Source organism: Polyodon spathula, chromosome 14 (genome assembly GCF_017654505.1).
Source record: "Polyodon spathula isolate WHYD16114869_AA chromosome 14, ASM1765450v1, whole genome shotgun sequence".
NCBI lineage: Eukaryota > Metazoa > Chordata > Actinopteri > Acipenseriformes > Polyodontidae > Polyodon > Polyodon spathula.
Window position 1 is genome coordinate 37,487,977 of NC_054547.1, and position 15,284 is coordinate 37,503,260.

A 15,284-nucleotide genomic window follows, 5' to 3' on the forward strand; every position below is an offset into this window, starting at 1 on the left:
ATGCTGATGTCATGGTTACCACAGTGCACCTGTATAACAGATTTGTAGCTCAGTGCTTCCTAAATAATGCACGGACAGTCCAGACACCTGCAACCATTGTTTTTTCTGGCCGGGTTCTCTACTATTCCTTATAATATATTGCCACCTAGTGGTACTGCAGAATATGGAATGTGTATTAGGGTTCTCACAGACTGTGTTCTGTATAGAATTAGTAATGCACGTGTCTTATTTTAAATATGTTGAGCGATGGTAACACAATTACATTTTTAAATGTGGCTGCCCAAGTCCTCACCACTTTTGTGTATCGTTACATTTACACATAAAAAAACGGTTCCGCTTGTTTCAAAGAATCCTATAGGTGGGATCCTATTTCAGACAGACACCGTGCTAAAATAAATAAAGCGTACTTTTAGAATTACAGTACGAAGTGTCAGCCCTGGGTATTTTCACAAACTAAACCTGTCAAATAGAGGACTACAGGTAACATAATTTAATTTAATATATTAAAGCAATTCTTAAATGTGTAAACGCTACATTGTTAAGGCACATTGCCTTAAAGCTGCCTCTTTAGATCTTTGACGTGTAAGGTTGCAGAGTGATTTATTGTTTGTGCGTTTTTAAATTTCGCTTATGTGCGGCAATCAGTCAGTGTTTTCACCTTGGCTCAGCTGGAATTTTCAACTAGCCTCTCTGTGCAGGGTGCTTCTGTCTGCAAAAAAAATCAAATAAAAAAATCAGAACACATAATGACACCACCAGCTGCCTGGCGAGGCGGTAGAAAAAAACAATTAATAATATTTACAAGACAAGAGAAATAGGGTGCGTGTAAGAGTTTGAGCCGTGAGTTACACGGTCCACTGTGTTTAAACGACGTACACTTTGGGAACCAGCTGCAAACACAAGAAGCGACAGACCTCTTCGGTGCTCGTTAATAAAATTACCCGATCGGGTCAAACACGCCCAAAAAACCCCACAGAAATAGGCTGATGACTGCTTTCTGGATGGTTTCCGTGCCGTGTCGACGCCATGTGTAATATTTGTCATCCAAGTCAGAGACGTGACACAGACTTCAGGCTCTTCAATCAACTTGTATTAACTGCCCTTTCCACATGTCCACCAGGTGGCAGTATGATAAATTAAAGCGGTCATACTTATCATTACGACATGTTTACAGTATACTGCAGTGTGCGCATGTATTAGAACACTCCATTGCTTTTGTATTTTTGATTTGTTGTGCATATCAAATCACCCAGCTGTAAAAGTTAAGGAACATCATGAAAAAAATGTCAAAATAGGCAATTTAGTGGCTGTCTAATTGAAGTGATGACTTTAATAGGCCGCACATGCAATTAATTTAAAATAGTAAGAGAAATGCGCCATTTTAGAAGTTGTTTAAGATGCCCAATCTAACATTTCCACACACGAGCGGCTATTGCTTGTGTATCACTGATTACTGAGTACTGTGCTGCCTGCACACCTTAAATTGTCATGACGGGGGAGGGACGACACGTCAGTTTGGTTTTAGTACACTGCAGCTACAATAAACTGCAGTTTGATTACACTACCGCCTTTCAAGCGTGGATCCGAAATTATACACAGTTACAATTATCTGTGTTTGTGGGTGCATAACATTGTTTCCCCCGTATTTAATAAAATACTGTTTGGCTCCCAGAGGAATTGGATTAATGTAAATTCCCAACTGAGTACTGGACACAGAAAACGTGTATTCAAATCGAAAGATCCAGTGCCCTCTTGTGGTCAAAGTCTGTAACTGTATTACAGGCACAATCAGACCAATGTCTAATGTACGTTTCTTAGTACTGTTCCAGCTAAAAAATAAAATTAAAATTAAAATTCATCGGCTTTTGAAAATGATGGACGTTTTAGTGTGTTTCATAAAACATTTATATATAAACATAAAATATCCCTAAAGTAGACAAATCTAAATGTAAAACTAAATTGCCAAAATGGTTTAATAGATCAATTAAAAAAAATATTCAGCGAAAAAAGGCACTTTACAGAGCATTAAAAAAGGACCAAAAAGAAAGTACGCAGAAAGAGTACACAGAACTGCAAACGCAAGTCAAAAAGGAAGTTAGAAAGGCCAAGAGAGAAATAGAAATAAACACTGCTAAGGGAGCTAAAACCAATTCCAAAATGTTTTTCCAATATTACAACAGCAAGAGAACATTCAAAGAGGAGATTAAATGTTTAAGAGATACAAATGGCAAAATCGTAGATGAAGAAAAAAAAATAGCAAATATGTTAAATGATTACTTTTCACAAGTTTTTACAAAGGAAGATACTGACAACATGCCCCACATGTCATCCAGTTCCTGTCCAGTTTTAAATAACTTTAGCATAACTGAGGCAGAAGTGTTAAAGGGACTAGGAGCTCTTAAAATAAACAAATCCCCTGGGCCGGATGAGATCCTCCCAGTAGTACTCAAAGAAATGAAAGAAGTAATTTACAAACCGCTAACCAAGATCATGCAGCAGTCTCTTGACACAGGGGTGGTACCGACAGACTGGAAAATTGCAAACGTAATACCGATCCACAAAAAGGGAAACAAAACTGAACCAGGTAACTACAGACCAGTAAGCCTGACTTCTATTATATGCAAACTTATGGAAACTATAATAAGATCCAAAATGGAAAATTACCTATATGGTAACAGGGTACTGGGAGACAGTCAACATGGTTTTAGGAAAGGGAGATCGTGCCTAACTAACTTGCTTGATTTTTTTGAGGATGCAACATCGATAATGGATAATTGCAAAGCATATGACATGGTTTATTTAGATTTCCAGAAAGCTTTTGACAAAGTCCCACATAAAAGATTAATTCTCAAACTGAACGCAGTTGGGATTCAAGGAAACACATGTACATGGATTAGGGAGTGGTTAACATGTAGAAAACAGAAAGTACTGATTAGAGGAAAAACCTCAGAATGGAGTGTGGTAACCAGCGGTGTACCACAGGGATCAGTATTAGGTCCTCTGCTATTCCTAATCTACATTAATGATTTAGATTCTGGTATAGTAAGCAAACTTGTTAAATTTGCAGACGACACAAAAGTAGGAGGAGTGGCAAACACTGTTGCAGCAGCAAAGGTCATTCAAAATGATCTAGACAAGATTCAGAACTGGGCAGACACATGGCAAATGACATTTAATAGAGAAAAGTGTAAGGTACTGCACGCAGGAAATAAAAATGTACATTATAAATATCATATGGGAGATATTGAAATTGGAGAAGGAATCTATGAAAAAAACCTAGGAGTTTTTGTTGACTCAGAAATGTCTTCATCTAGACAATGTGGGGAAGCTATAAAAAAGGCTAACAAGATGCTCGGATACATTGTGAAAAGTGTTGAATTTAAATCAAGGGAAGTAATGTTAAAACTGTACAATGCACTAGTAAGACCTCATCTTGAATATTGTGTGCAGTTCTGGTCACCGCGCTATAAAAAAGATATTGCTGCTCTAGAAAGAGTGCAAAGAAGAGCGACCAGAATTATTCCGGGCTTAAAAGGCATGTCATATGCAGACAGGCTAAAAGAATTGAATCTGTTCAGTCTTGAACAAAGAAGACTACGTGGCGACCTAATTCAAGCATTCAAAATTCTAAAAGGTATTGACAGTGTCGACCCAAGGGACTTTTTCAGCCTGAAAAAAGAAACAAGGACCAGGGGTCACAAATGGAGTTTAGAAAAAGGGGCATTCAGAATAGAAAATAGGAGACACTTTTTTACACAGAGAATTGTGAGGGTCTGGAATCAACTCCCCAGTAATGTTGTTGAAGCTGACACCCTGGGATCCTTCAAGAAGCTGCTTGATGAGATTTTGGGATCAATAAGCTACTAACAACCAAACGAGCAAGATGGGCCGAATGGCCTCCTCTCGTTTGTAAACTTTCTTATGTTCTTATGTTCTTAACCAAATGTGTTTGATGCCGTTATAATACAATCGACTCTGCAGTCATTTCAATACCGCAATTCTACGGTATGGTGATCAATAATAATCAACAGTGAAGAAAAAACAGACTATAATAAACTAGTCCAGAAATAGTTCTGATTAAAAAAAGAAAGCTAAAACAAAACTCTGTTAATACTGTGCAGTCCATGTTAGTCTGTTTTTAATTCTGTAGTTATGTGTTGATGTTAATGCTGTAAAACATGTTGATATTGCGCCACCTACTGGCCGTGAATAAAATGCAGCGCCTGGATTTCCAAGGCGGTCCCCAGCGAAATACTAAACAGGCCCGACGGGGCTCAGCGTCCGAAATCAAACGAGATCGAGCGATCTCAGCGCAGTGGAGTCGCAGGCGTGTGATTCCATACTTCCTGTAATTGTGTATCTTTAAGACATTTATTTCCCCCCACAACAACCTGTACCGTATTGACAAAACATCATTTTCGTGTAATGTTATTAATAGCAGGTCAGTGTCATTTTTCTAAAGGTATATTGTATTGTTTTTAACATTCTCAAAGCCAGGTGGGGCGATTTCCAGTAAAACGTGTACAGGTACCTGCTGGTACAGCGTCTCGACACATTAGATAAGCATTAATCTACAAAAAACAAGTCCCACCTAATATACAATATGCAGTTAATTAGCATGGCTACACCGATTATAACATAACAGTGACTATTCTTAAAAAAAATGTCAAATTTAGCGTAATCATAGGGCCAATATGAATAACCTTTTTTAGATGAACTGTACTATTCTGTATAAAGAATGACACAACACGTATGGTAGAAACACTTCAATTATTTGTGCACGGAAACTGCCAGCTCCCCTTATCTTGAACCACAAACAAACATGGTCGCGTCTACTTGTCCCCACGTGTTGGGTTCAGCTGGCTAAGCACAGAGCTCCAGCAAAGCTGCCTTCTGATTGGTTGGGTGCAGAAGCCGAGAGAGTGTTTTTGAAACGCGGTTGGTTGGAAAGCTCTTACCCTTTTAATTATAAGCGCTACTCGCCAATCGCAACTCGCTTGGGAGCGGGAGGACTCTCTGTGATTGGTGCACGGCCACGGCTCCAGACTAAAAAAAAAAAAAAAAAAAACAATCCCTTCTGATTGGCGGGAGGGTTGGGCTTGCGCGTCCACGGGGTGGCTGTGCTCACTCCCGCGGAGGGACGGGCCGCGCTGATTGGCCGCGAGGCGTCACGTGTGAGGGGGGCGGGGGCGCGCGTGCTATGAAGTGATTAGACCGCGAGCCCCCTCGCGTCTCTGTCTTTCACCTTCCAGCGCAGCTCGAGCTCTATCGTTCGTCCACGTGCGTCTCGTCGCGCGCCCAAACAAACAAACAAACAAACAAACAAACAAACAAACAAACAAACAAACAGGTCGCATTTTATACCATCTGAACATCGATTGATCAGATCGCAACGTCTGCAAATATGGTGAAACTGGCAAAGGTAAGTCGCAGCTGTGCTACACATCGCCGTTTGGTTTCCAGGAGAGGAGCAGAATTGAGAAGTTTGCGTTTATTTCTGTGTTTTAGATAATGGCTCTCAAGATCGATACCCCGTTTGTTTTACTGTGTTGGGGTCGCAGGTGACAGTGTTGAAATTCAGATTTCTTTTTTTTTTAATCCGGTGTAAAGTGCAGTTGGGTTAACTGCGCAGTAGTGGGTTGTTTTCAGTCGACCCAGATATAAAGACAGCCATGTTTCCCTTTACGCCTGTTTTCGGGCGGTGTGCCGCTGCTCTTTACAAAATGGCCATGCGCGCACACTCGGGAAGGCATTGTTCCGTGTCTGCTCGCCTTCATTGCGAAAGCGCGCATTTCCTTGCCTTTTTTTCCAGTTTTATGTACTAATTGAGTTCGATAACCGAAGTATCACGGTGGAAGAAACTTTATATAGTGTGTGTTTTTAATGTATAAATCATGTGTAGCGGCACGTATTGAGTTTATGTAAAGCTTTTTCAAGACGCACACATTGGTTATATAGCGTATTTCTTTACTCAAACTGTAGTTTTAAAGCAGTGTGGAATGAGTACGTAGTCGCGGGTGAGGGTTCAGACGGCGGTTAGGCCCCGCCGAGCACCACGTGGGCTCCCTTGTGTTCCGCGCGTCTCGTTTTAGCTGCAGCGTGAATTCTGTGTCGGGGGCAGCTGCTTTATTAAGGTAGTATGAGGCATTAGAGGGAATATTTCAGGTATTTGCATTTAACAGGCTGTAGGACCTAACCTCAGGGGCGTGGAGTTCGCTTGGAGCTCAGGGCGGGGTTTACTGTGTGCTATACTGGTCTTTACAAAAAAAAACATTTATTTATTAGGCAGCGAAGAAACAAACTAAACCGAAAAAGGCAGCACCACCACCCCCAAAAGATGTCGATTCCGAAGAGGAGGACTCCAGCGAAGAAGAGTGCGGGGTGGAAGAGGTATGAGGGGAATCCAGCTGGCCACGTGGGAGATCGGTGCCTAGGGGGTTTACCAATAGCGAGGGTGCCTGTTGGTACTGGTAGTAGCAGCTTCTCTTCAGTGGTATATGGATACATTAAGTTATTGAATCAAAGCTTTTTGGTGCCCACCACAAGTCACACTTGGTGTGAAGATTTTAAAGAACATGGATAAATATTAAGGCACAGCCATAGTAGTCTTGAGTGTCTAGCTTGTCTGTGTTGTGTACACCAATGATTTAATTTTTCAGGTTCTTCTTCCAAAGGCAGTTAAGAAGGTTGCAACACCTGCCAAAGTAACCAAAGCTGCCAAGAACGGGAAGGTGACAAAAAAGGAAGAAAGCGAGGAGGAGGAAGATGAGGAGGAAGATTCAGGTAGGCTTGGAACAGCAAACCTTAGTTTTTAATTGTAAATTCTCTGTTAGAAATTCAAGCCGTGCACACACACATGGATTTCAGAACTACCATTGTTTATGTATTTAAAGGTCACCTGCAATCCAGCTAGCTGTACTCTGAACTGATTGCTGCTATTACAACATGAATGTCTGGTTTGCTTCTGTAGGTTGATGCTGCTATGGGGAAGCAACACATTATTTAAGACAAACCTCTGCCTCCAGATCATATAAATGTACTTTAGAAACACTTGACTAGGTCTGGTTTTCACCCTGCAAAAGGCTCTTTGGAAACATGCATTGGAGTGTATGCTGTGGTTCTTTTATTAGGGTGCAACAGCATTTACCTTGTGAAAGAATGTAGGGCAGGTTTTCATGCCACTCGTCTTATGGTAGTGGTCTCTGTTGAAACAGTCTCGTTAGTAGAGCCATTTGAAAAGTTGGGCAAAGCAGTGCGCAGCACAGTCTGAATGTATGCGTAATGCTGCGGTTTGTTCCAGATGAAGAGTCTGAGGAAGAAGTGCCACCACCCAAGAAAGGCAAGGCCACTCCTGCAAAAAAGAAAGCTACTCCTGCAAAGAAGGCTGCACCAGTGAAAAAGGCAGAGTCCGAAGAGGAGGATGGTGAGTTCGTCACACCTGTAGGCAATACGTCAGCTGGAGGAAGGGTTAATCGGTTGCATGAAGCTGGGTGCAATATTGTATACAATTTTTAGTGCTATAGTCCTTCCTTTTTCAAGACTCAAACACAAATTATTTGAGGTTCCAACACGAATTTTGACGCTACGTGAATGTGCAGGACCTCAAAACTGAAATGGTTACAACGGTCTTAACTCAAGCATAGTTTTGCAGGTTGTGTGGTTGCAGCTGGTCTGTGCCAGCTTGCATACTCAATGACTACTGGAGGGTTTTAACATCTGTTTCATTTACAGAAGAGTCTGAGGAGGAAGCTCCACCACCCCCCAAGAAGACCCCAGCTAAGGCTGCTATGAAAGTGACTCCAGCCAAGCTGGCTAAAAAGGAAGAGTCTTCAGAGGAGGAGGAGGATGAAGGTAAGGGTCTTGCTAAACCCGGGGGGAACTGCAACAAATGCAACTGCATACATGATGAGCTCTAAGGGACTTAATACTGAAGTATGTGATGTCACTTTTTTATAACTCTGATGTGCAGTGTATTTTAAGTGAATATCTTTAGGTGACCAAAGAGTACTGCTGGCTAAGGTTAACTGAACATTAAGTAGAACTGTCTTTTTAATCTCTTATCGGTGATCATACATCTAGCTACAGTTTTACGTTTATGCACTTACTGATTTAATTGTTTTGCACTTTTTTAGAGTCTGAAGAGGAGGCTATGGACACAGCCCCAGCACCTGCAGCCAAGGGAAAGAAGGCTGGTATGGTAAAGGTCCAGGAGGAATCTGAGGAGGATGATGATGACGATGAGGAGGAGGAGGAGGAGGAGAGTGAGGATGAAAGTAAGTAATCTGTTGAAAGCATCTTATAAAGAATTTCTGGCAGTAATTAAGAGGCCCATGGGGGGGTGAGGGGGTCTACTTGCTCTGGTCAATACTCACCATTTTGTGTGTTTCAGCACCTGCACAGACACCAGGAAAGAGAAAGAAGGCTGAGCCATCAAAGGCAGAAACCCCTCCAGCAAAGAAAGCCAAGTCTGGTGAAGGTATGCTCCTGCATGCTTTTTTAATGGGTTCTAACAAGTGCAACAGACTTGCACATGTGATCAGCATTAAGGAACTAAATACTGATTTGTTGCCATTTTATATTTGTAATGTGCTGTGGTCTTGCTGGTAAAAGCTTGCACTGTAGGGGCGAGGTTTGTTCTCGCTGTATGTGCAGAATTGACTCTGGTCATGAGCTTTTTTTTTTTTGTCTTCAGGTTTCTCTCTCTTCGTTGGTAATTTGAACACCAGCAAAGACTTCGATGAACTCAAAGAAGCCCTCAGCACATTTTTTGCCAAAAAAGATCTCGAGGTTCAGGACATCAGGATTGGGATGGCCAAGTAAGTCTGTCTTGTCAGCGAATGCAAAAAAAATAAAATCCTGTGTGCTCATTCGCACTGCATGATTTAATACACAAATTTCTTTTTTGGGGGTTAGGAAATTTGGGTATGTTGACTTTGCAACTGAGGAAGATTTGGAAAAAGCCCTGGAACTGAATGGAAAGAAGGTCCTTGGCCAGGAAGTCAGACTGGACAAGGCAAAGAGCAAGGAGAACTCTCAGGACAACAAGAAAGGTAGGCTGAATCCCCCATTGCATGCTTGATCTGTTTTATTTTCCCCACTAGATGTTTTTTCCAAATTCCACTAATATTGTATGTGCTAGAGTACAACTTTTTATAGTGGTTGTTTCAGATTCCATAAATGGCTGTTCACCTTTTGATGTCCAAGTAAAGTACAGTTTTGAAAGATGAGTGTTATAGCAGATATTCACGTGCGTTGGCAATTATCTGCAAAGCATGTCTCGATAGAAGCATGCTTGCATCCCTGTTTTTCCAGAACCTGCACATTTGAGACATGTCGAGTTTCAATTTTGACTTGCAAACACTACCGTAGTCCTGCGTTTTATTATGATGGTGTCTTTATCCACTTGCAGAGAGAGATGCCCGTACCCTGTTTGTGAAGAACCTCCCTTACTCTGTAACAACTGAGGCTCTGAAGACAGTTTTTGACAGTGCTGTAGATGTCCGCATCCCCCAGGGCAGGGACGGCTCCAGCAGAGGGTAAGGGTTTAAAGAGAAGGCACTTCTACTGTTTTGTATATGTCAACGTTGAGCAAGCCTGTTAACGACACATATTAGACGCTGATTAGCATGCATGTTGGACTATCTGTTAACCTTGGGTAAGGAACTCCTAGATCCCCTTCTCTTGCCGGCATGATCTACCCGGGTCAGAAAGCGGGCTTGACAGACACTAGTAAACAATAAGGTTAAACGTTCCTTGTGAAGTGAAGCTGACCGCAGGTGTGGCTGTTTGCTATTGTCTGCTTAAGAACAGCTGTCAACTATTTTGTTGCTCAACCCAGGTCAAAGTGTCAACCCATATCCTGAACCCAGGTATGCGGTTTCACACTATGCTGGATTGAGACCCAGGTCCGGACCTGGGTAGGAGTGCCAGTGTGAAAGGGGCTTACGACTAGTGCCAGTCACGCTCTGTGAAACCCACTTATTTTAGTGAACGAGTGTTAGTTTTGAGGTTGTTTTGTCTTTGATTAGCTTGCTTTTACCAAGATTATTTTCCTAGCACATTTAAAAAGGCCAAACTTTTTTTTTTAAACAGAATTGCGTACGTTGAATTTAAGAACGAAGCTGCAGCGGAGAAGGTCTTGGAAGAAAAGCAGGGTATGGATATTGAAGGCAGATCTGTGATCCTGGATTTCACTGGAGACAAAAGCCAGCAGAACTACCAGAAAGCAGGCAGACCCGCTGGGGCTGGTAAGGATGAATCAGTAACTCATGCACAAGCAAATACTGAAACTAAAACTGCTACATTTACTGAAATCTGGTTAAGTTGGTAGGTAGGCAACCATGTCTTCAGTCTGATCCATAGCAAGACTTTTGTTAGTCAGGATCAATTAAGTAATTGAGCCAAGCCACGTTTGGCACAAAGTCCCATAATGGACTGGAACTGGAAGAGCTAGCCTATCCAGTATCTAGTTGAGCTTTCTGATTTGCATTGGGTGGCTAGATATGATAATGTGACTCAAACTGAAATGACATCTACATAGAGTACTAGTGTTGCTAGGTAATTTGCCATGCAGAACATTTGTTTGTAGCACGCTTGGGTTAGTTAAACCCACCTCAGCACCTTTTTCATTATCTCCCCACCCCTCCCACAGAATCCAAGACTCTTGTTGTGAATAACCTGGCGTACACTGCCACAGAAGAGGTCCTGCAGAGCACATTCGAGAAAGCAGTCTCTTTCAGAATACCACAGAACAATGGCAGACCCAAAGGGTAAGTTTGGCTGCGATAAAACTTCCTGATCACTTGTTCTCTATCTGTCCTCCCTCTCCCCCTAGACGGGTAATTTGGCTGTTAATCAAAGCAAGAGCCTTAATCAAAAAAAGATTGAAAAGGAATTTGCCATCCATTATTTTGTAGTTAATTGCACCCATAGTTAAGACCAAATAACTTGCCACTGAATGTAAATAACAGCTGTTTATGAAATGCTGTTCTCTTTTTATTGCAGTGTATCACTAACTGCATTAAGTAGTTGCTAGAACAAAGCCAACCTTAATGCCAAATACAAGTGTCCTGTAGGTGTAGTGCTTGTGGCTAGAAATGATGAATAGACTCTCTGAGAAATCATGAGGATATTTATTCAAGATAGTCAAGTACTGATCTAGCCTAAGGACTGCTTTGTGATGGTGGGGTGTCTTACACCTGTTTTAATGTGGAACTTAGTAGTTGTCTAACACTATTCTAAATGCTTCCTGTACCTTTTCTATTCCCACTCCCTGTATAGTTTTGCTTTTGTTGAATTTGAAAATGTCGAAGATGCTAAAGAAGCCCTTGAAAACTGCAACAACACAGAGGTTGAAGGCAGAACGATCAGACTGGAGTTCAGCCAGTCCAGTGGGCAGAAATTTGAAGGTGGTAGAGGAGCAGGTGGTAAGTACAGTTTGTATTGTTAGTGCTCAAATTCAAGTTGGTTTGGGGGCAGTCTGCTGTTCCGGGGGGGGGGGGGGGGGATGTCGGTCAATCGTCTAAAATAAAAAATACACTAGTAAAACTAGACACGTTTTGACACTCTCTAGTGTTTCTGGATTTCCACCTACAGTACACTAGTCCCAGTTTTGGTGCTGGCTTGTCCTTCTACCGGGTGTTTATACAGCATACCTGCTCCTTGGAACAGCCTCCCTGCCGAAGCGTTCCTCTTGGAGGTGTAACTTCTGTCTGACCATTTTCTTCTTTCTTCAGGCCCCTCAAAAACCCTTTTTGTCGGAGGTCTTTCTGAGGACACCACAGATCAGACATTGAGAGACTCCTTTGATGGTGCCATTGCAGCCAGAATAGTTACGGATAAGGAGACTGGTTCATCTAAAGGGTAAGCTTGGTTTCAGTTAAACTTAAGTGAAACCTGTAATCACAAGTGTCATGTCCAGTCTTAGTAAATGTGTCCCAAGAATTAATTACTGTGTATTGGGTGCATAGATAAGCTGATGATGTGTGTTCTTCAAGCTTGATCATTTCTGTCTTGCTTGTCTGCTTTGTGTGGCTTAGATAAATATGCAACGTAGCATTTTCTTTCAACATGCGTTTGATCTCTTGCATGGCATTCACTTAATCCATGTTATTTTAAAAGGATTGTTGCATATTGGTTTGTTTGACTGACTGCAAGCCTTTTTTAAACGTCTCCCTTTTTTATTCCTTTCCTTCAGGTTTGGCTTTGTTGACTTCGACTCTGAGCAGGTCTGCAAGGCTGCCAAGGAGGCAATGGAGGACTCTGAGATCGACGGCAGCAAAGTGACGCTAGACTATGCCAGGCCGAAGGGAGAGGGTCAGCGTGGAGGCTTTGGGGGTCGTGGAGGGTTCGGCGGCCGAGGAGGTGGCAGGGGAGGACGGGGGGGATTCGGCAGAGGAGGCGGAGGATTCCGGGGAGGCAGAGGGGGCAGTCGCGGAGGCTTTGGAGGTGAGAACAGCCCAACTCATTTGGCAGTGGGGGGGATAATCCTGACCTGCGTAACCTCAGGCTTTTACTAGTTGACACTTGGCACTGCTGGATGTTGGCATTCACCTTGCGCAACAAGCTTTTAATGTGATGGAAGCTGCATGTTGGCAACTTTAGTGTTTTGGAATGAAAACAATATTCAAACCTGATGGTGTTTACTGTGCACATGGGCAGTCTGGTTTAGTGGTCCTTTAAACATCCAAGACTGTTATAAATTTTTATGATATAAACTAGGTAGAGATGTATATAAACCAGTCATTTTTCAAAGTTTAAATGGATCAGGTTGTACTTTTTTGTTTTACTTATTTTAATTACTGTTCCACTAACCAAGCTGTTGTATCTTTTTGGTAAGACATGATTTTATCCTCCTGAGAAATCGTGTGAAATGTATTGGATAGTCATGTGGTCTGCTTGCTGTTTTATCATGCTCTTGGGCAGTTCACTGACATGCTCTCGTATTCATTGCAGGTAGAGGAGGTGGATTTGGAAAACCCCAGGGAAAGAAGATAAAGTTTGATAATTAAATCTATAGTTATCTTCTACTTTTGTTTTGTTTTCAAACGGACTCTGTTTTCATCTTGATTTATTATTTCCTCCATGTGCCGTGACAGAGCCTTTGGACATTCCAGAATTCGTAAATATCTAAATGTAACGACAACCCAGTAGATGAAGAGAGCTGTTTGTGATATGTTCGGGCTGCCTGTTTCCATCTCCTTCTCCCCATGAACTTTTTCAAAGGAGTAAAATGGAATGTGAAGACCACCCACTTTAACGCCCTGTTGGCTTGGTACATATTGTACATGCGACGATTTGTATAACTTCATTTTACCTTTTGTAAAAAGTGCCGTCTTTCCTTTATATATATATATTTTTTTTTTAGTTCACTGTAAATGCAGAATGTTTTACAAAATGTGCTTGGCAGATTGTAATGGACAGATGATTAAAATGGACCTGAAGGCGTCTTGGGTGTTTAGAATCTTTTGAGGTGGTCATTGACTCGGTGTGCTCTTCATTTTTTGAGGTTATTTGTGTCATGTCAAAAGCATAAATGTTTACTGACCTGTGCTGCTGATTGAAGATGTGCCCTCAATCCTGACTGCTGTTTAGCCACGTATACATTATCATAGGACATAAATGTGGTGCAAGAACTTGATGGCCCTTAACCTTTTGCGGTCCTATGTTGGACCAGGTCCAACATTTAAAATTTTCCCTTTCCAGTCCGACATCATCAAAGACGTAAAGTACAGTTCTCTAGTTGTATTTGTGGTAAAAGCCAAGAAAACTTTTTCAATGGCAGAGTGAGACCGATAGGAGACTGATAAAAAAAAAAAAAAAGTGATAGCCACATAGACAGCAGCTTCTGTGTCCAGCGTGCAAAGAATATTGCAGAGCTTTGAGATATTATAGTAATAAAACAAGCTTGATCATGTTATTGAGGTGTTTGGTGATAAAATGAGGCTATATCAGTATGTATGTCTAATAAAGAGGTGTGTGAAAAAAACAAGGGGTGGGGTGCCTTTTAAACCTGTTTAACTCTGGGGGGGTTGATTTTAAACAGCACATGTGAAAATAAATTGGACCTGATGCACCTGGCAAGTGCTGAATAAATGGACTGGAAAGGGTTTAAACCATTTCAGGTTTCTAAATTGTATGGTTGGTAATAAGAAGTAGTAGTTCTCTAAAGAACACAAATGTGTGTTTTTAGGGCACTGGTTAATCAGTTTAATATTGATGACCAGCAAAACAGGTCCAGTGTGGGAATCATGACTACTGTGAATCAAATAAGATTTTTTTTTTTTTTTTTTTTTGGAGGGGGTAGAATTACTAACGTTTACAGACTTCTATAAACTGATTTTTAACATTGGACGTCTCTGGGTTTTGTCAGCTAGTATAGCTATGACCACCAGATTGCATTGCAAGTTGTCTATTTAAACTGCAGAATTTATGAAATTGCTTTGGCAGTCTTATTCCACTAGGTGGCAGACTTGTTTAATTAGTTATCAGAACTGAAATATTCTTTTGGCTATGGGTCGGACTTTAATTGGGACACGAGTACAAGTTGTGCTTTAATGCTATGGCAGGAGTTGAGACATGACTACCTTGAATGTTAACCAACTACTGTCAGCTCCAGAGAAACGGTGTACACATTTTGGTTTATCTATCGAATGATGCAGATTTAAGGTCAGAATTGCACAGTTCTTTGTTTCTTCTCCCCTCTCTATTCAATGTGAGCACAACTTGGTTACCTGATAAGTAGGGACACTTGCCAGTGTGGAAAGTGCCTTCCTGTTAATTGAGTTTAAAGTCCAGTTTAGTTTAATATCTGTTAAATGTCTGTAATGAGATGTTTGTCCTATAATTGCACTCTGGTGTGCTGACATTATTGAATAGCCTTCATACCACCAGTGTGTGTAGTGGAGGGCAAAAAACAACTAAGTACAATGAACCATGCATCTATCAGAAACACATTAAAATGATCTTCAATGAGACAGAAGGAAACTAGTCCTGCACAGTCTAGTTCCGGATAGCGGTGCGATCGTTTATAATGACGAGTGCTCCCGAGATTCTGCTGAAAGCATGTTTCCACACCCTGCCCCACCAGTGTCATTCAAAGATGTGATGATGGGAGAGGAGAAAGCTCTCATTTCTCATTCACCGGCTTTATCTGCAGCTGGAGGACGAGTTTGCTACTGAGATACACTGGCTGACATTAGGAACACCTTTATTTTTTCAGCACATGAAGTTCATCTGGTGAATGTTTCTACTTCTTCCATGCATGCCCCAGATTTTATAAAACA

The 15,284-nt window shown here is 41.5% G+C and overlaps 1 protein-coding gene and 2 non-coding genes across 3 annotated transcripts; all 3 read left to right on the forward strand.

Moving 5' to 3' along the window:
• Window positions 1–5,310: 5,310 nt before the first annotated feature.
• Window positions 5,311–13,446, forward strand: LOC121326743 (nucleolin-like). The gene is made up of 16 exons (XM_041270190.1): window positions 5,311–5,422; window positions 6,286–6,390; window positions 6,660–6,783; window positions 7,301–7,423; window positions 7,732–7,851; window positions 8,133–8,273; window positions 8,390–8,476; window positions 8,693–8,816; window positions 8,914–9,050; window positions 9,410–9,536; window positions 10,093–10,247; window positions 10,652–10,769; window positions 11,281–11,426; window positions 11,736–11,862; window positions 12,197–12,447; window positions 12,955–13,446. Exons 1-16 carry the CDS (start codon window positions 5,405–5,407, stop codon window positions 13,008–13,010), a joined length of 1,959 nt encoding a protein of 652 aa, XP_041126124.1. The 5' UTR covers window positions 5,311–5,404; the 3' UTR covers window positions 13,011–13,446.
• Window positions 7,896–7,967, forward strand: LOC121327441. Its single transcript, XR_005951559.1, has one exon. It is a non-coding gene; the product is annotated as a small nucleolar RNA SNORD82 (small nucleolar RNA).
• LOC121327446 lies at window positions 11,092–11,161 on the forward strand. Its single transcript, XR_005951563.1, has one exon. It is a non-coding gene; the product is annotated as a small nucleolar RNA SNORD20 (small nucleolar RNA).
• Window positions 13,447–15,284: the final 1,838 nt, after the last annotated feature.

Excerpts from the sequence above, each read along its gene's own strand:
- LOC121326743 (XM_041270190.1), top strand. Across the intron at positions 7,852-8,132 it reads AGAGGAGGAGGAGGATGAAG|AGTCTGAAGAGGAGGCTATG; the intron begins GTAAGGGTCTTG and ends GCACTTTTTTAG. Across the intron at positions 12,448-12,954 it reads CAGTCGCGGAGGCTTTGGAG|GTAGAGGAGGTGGATTTGGA; the intron begins GTGAGAACAGCC and ends TATTCATTGCAG.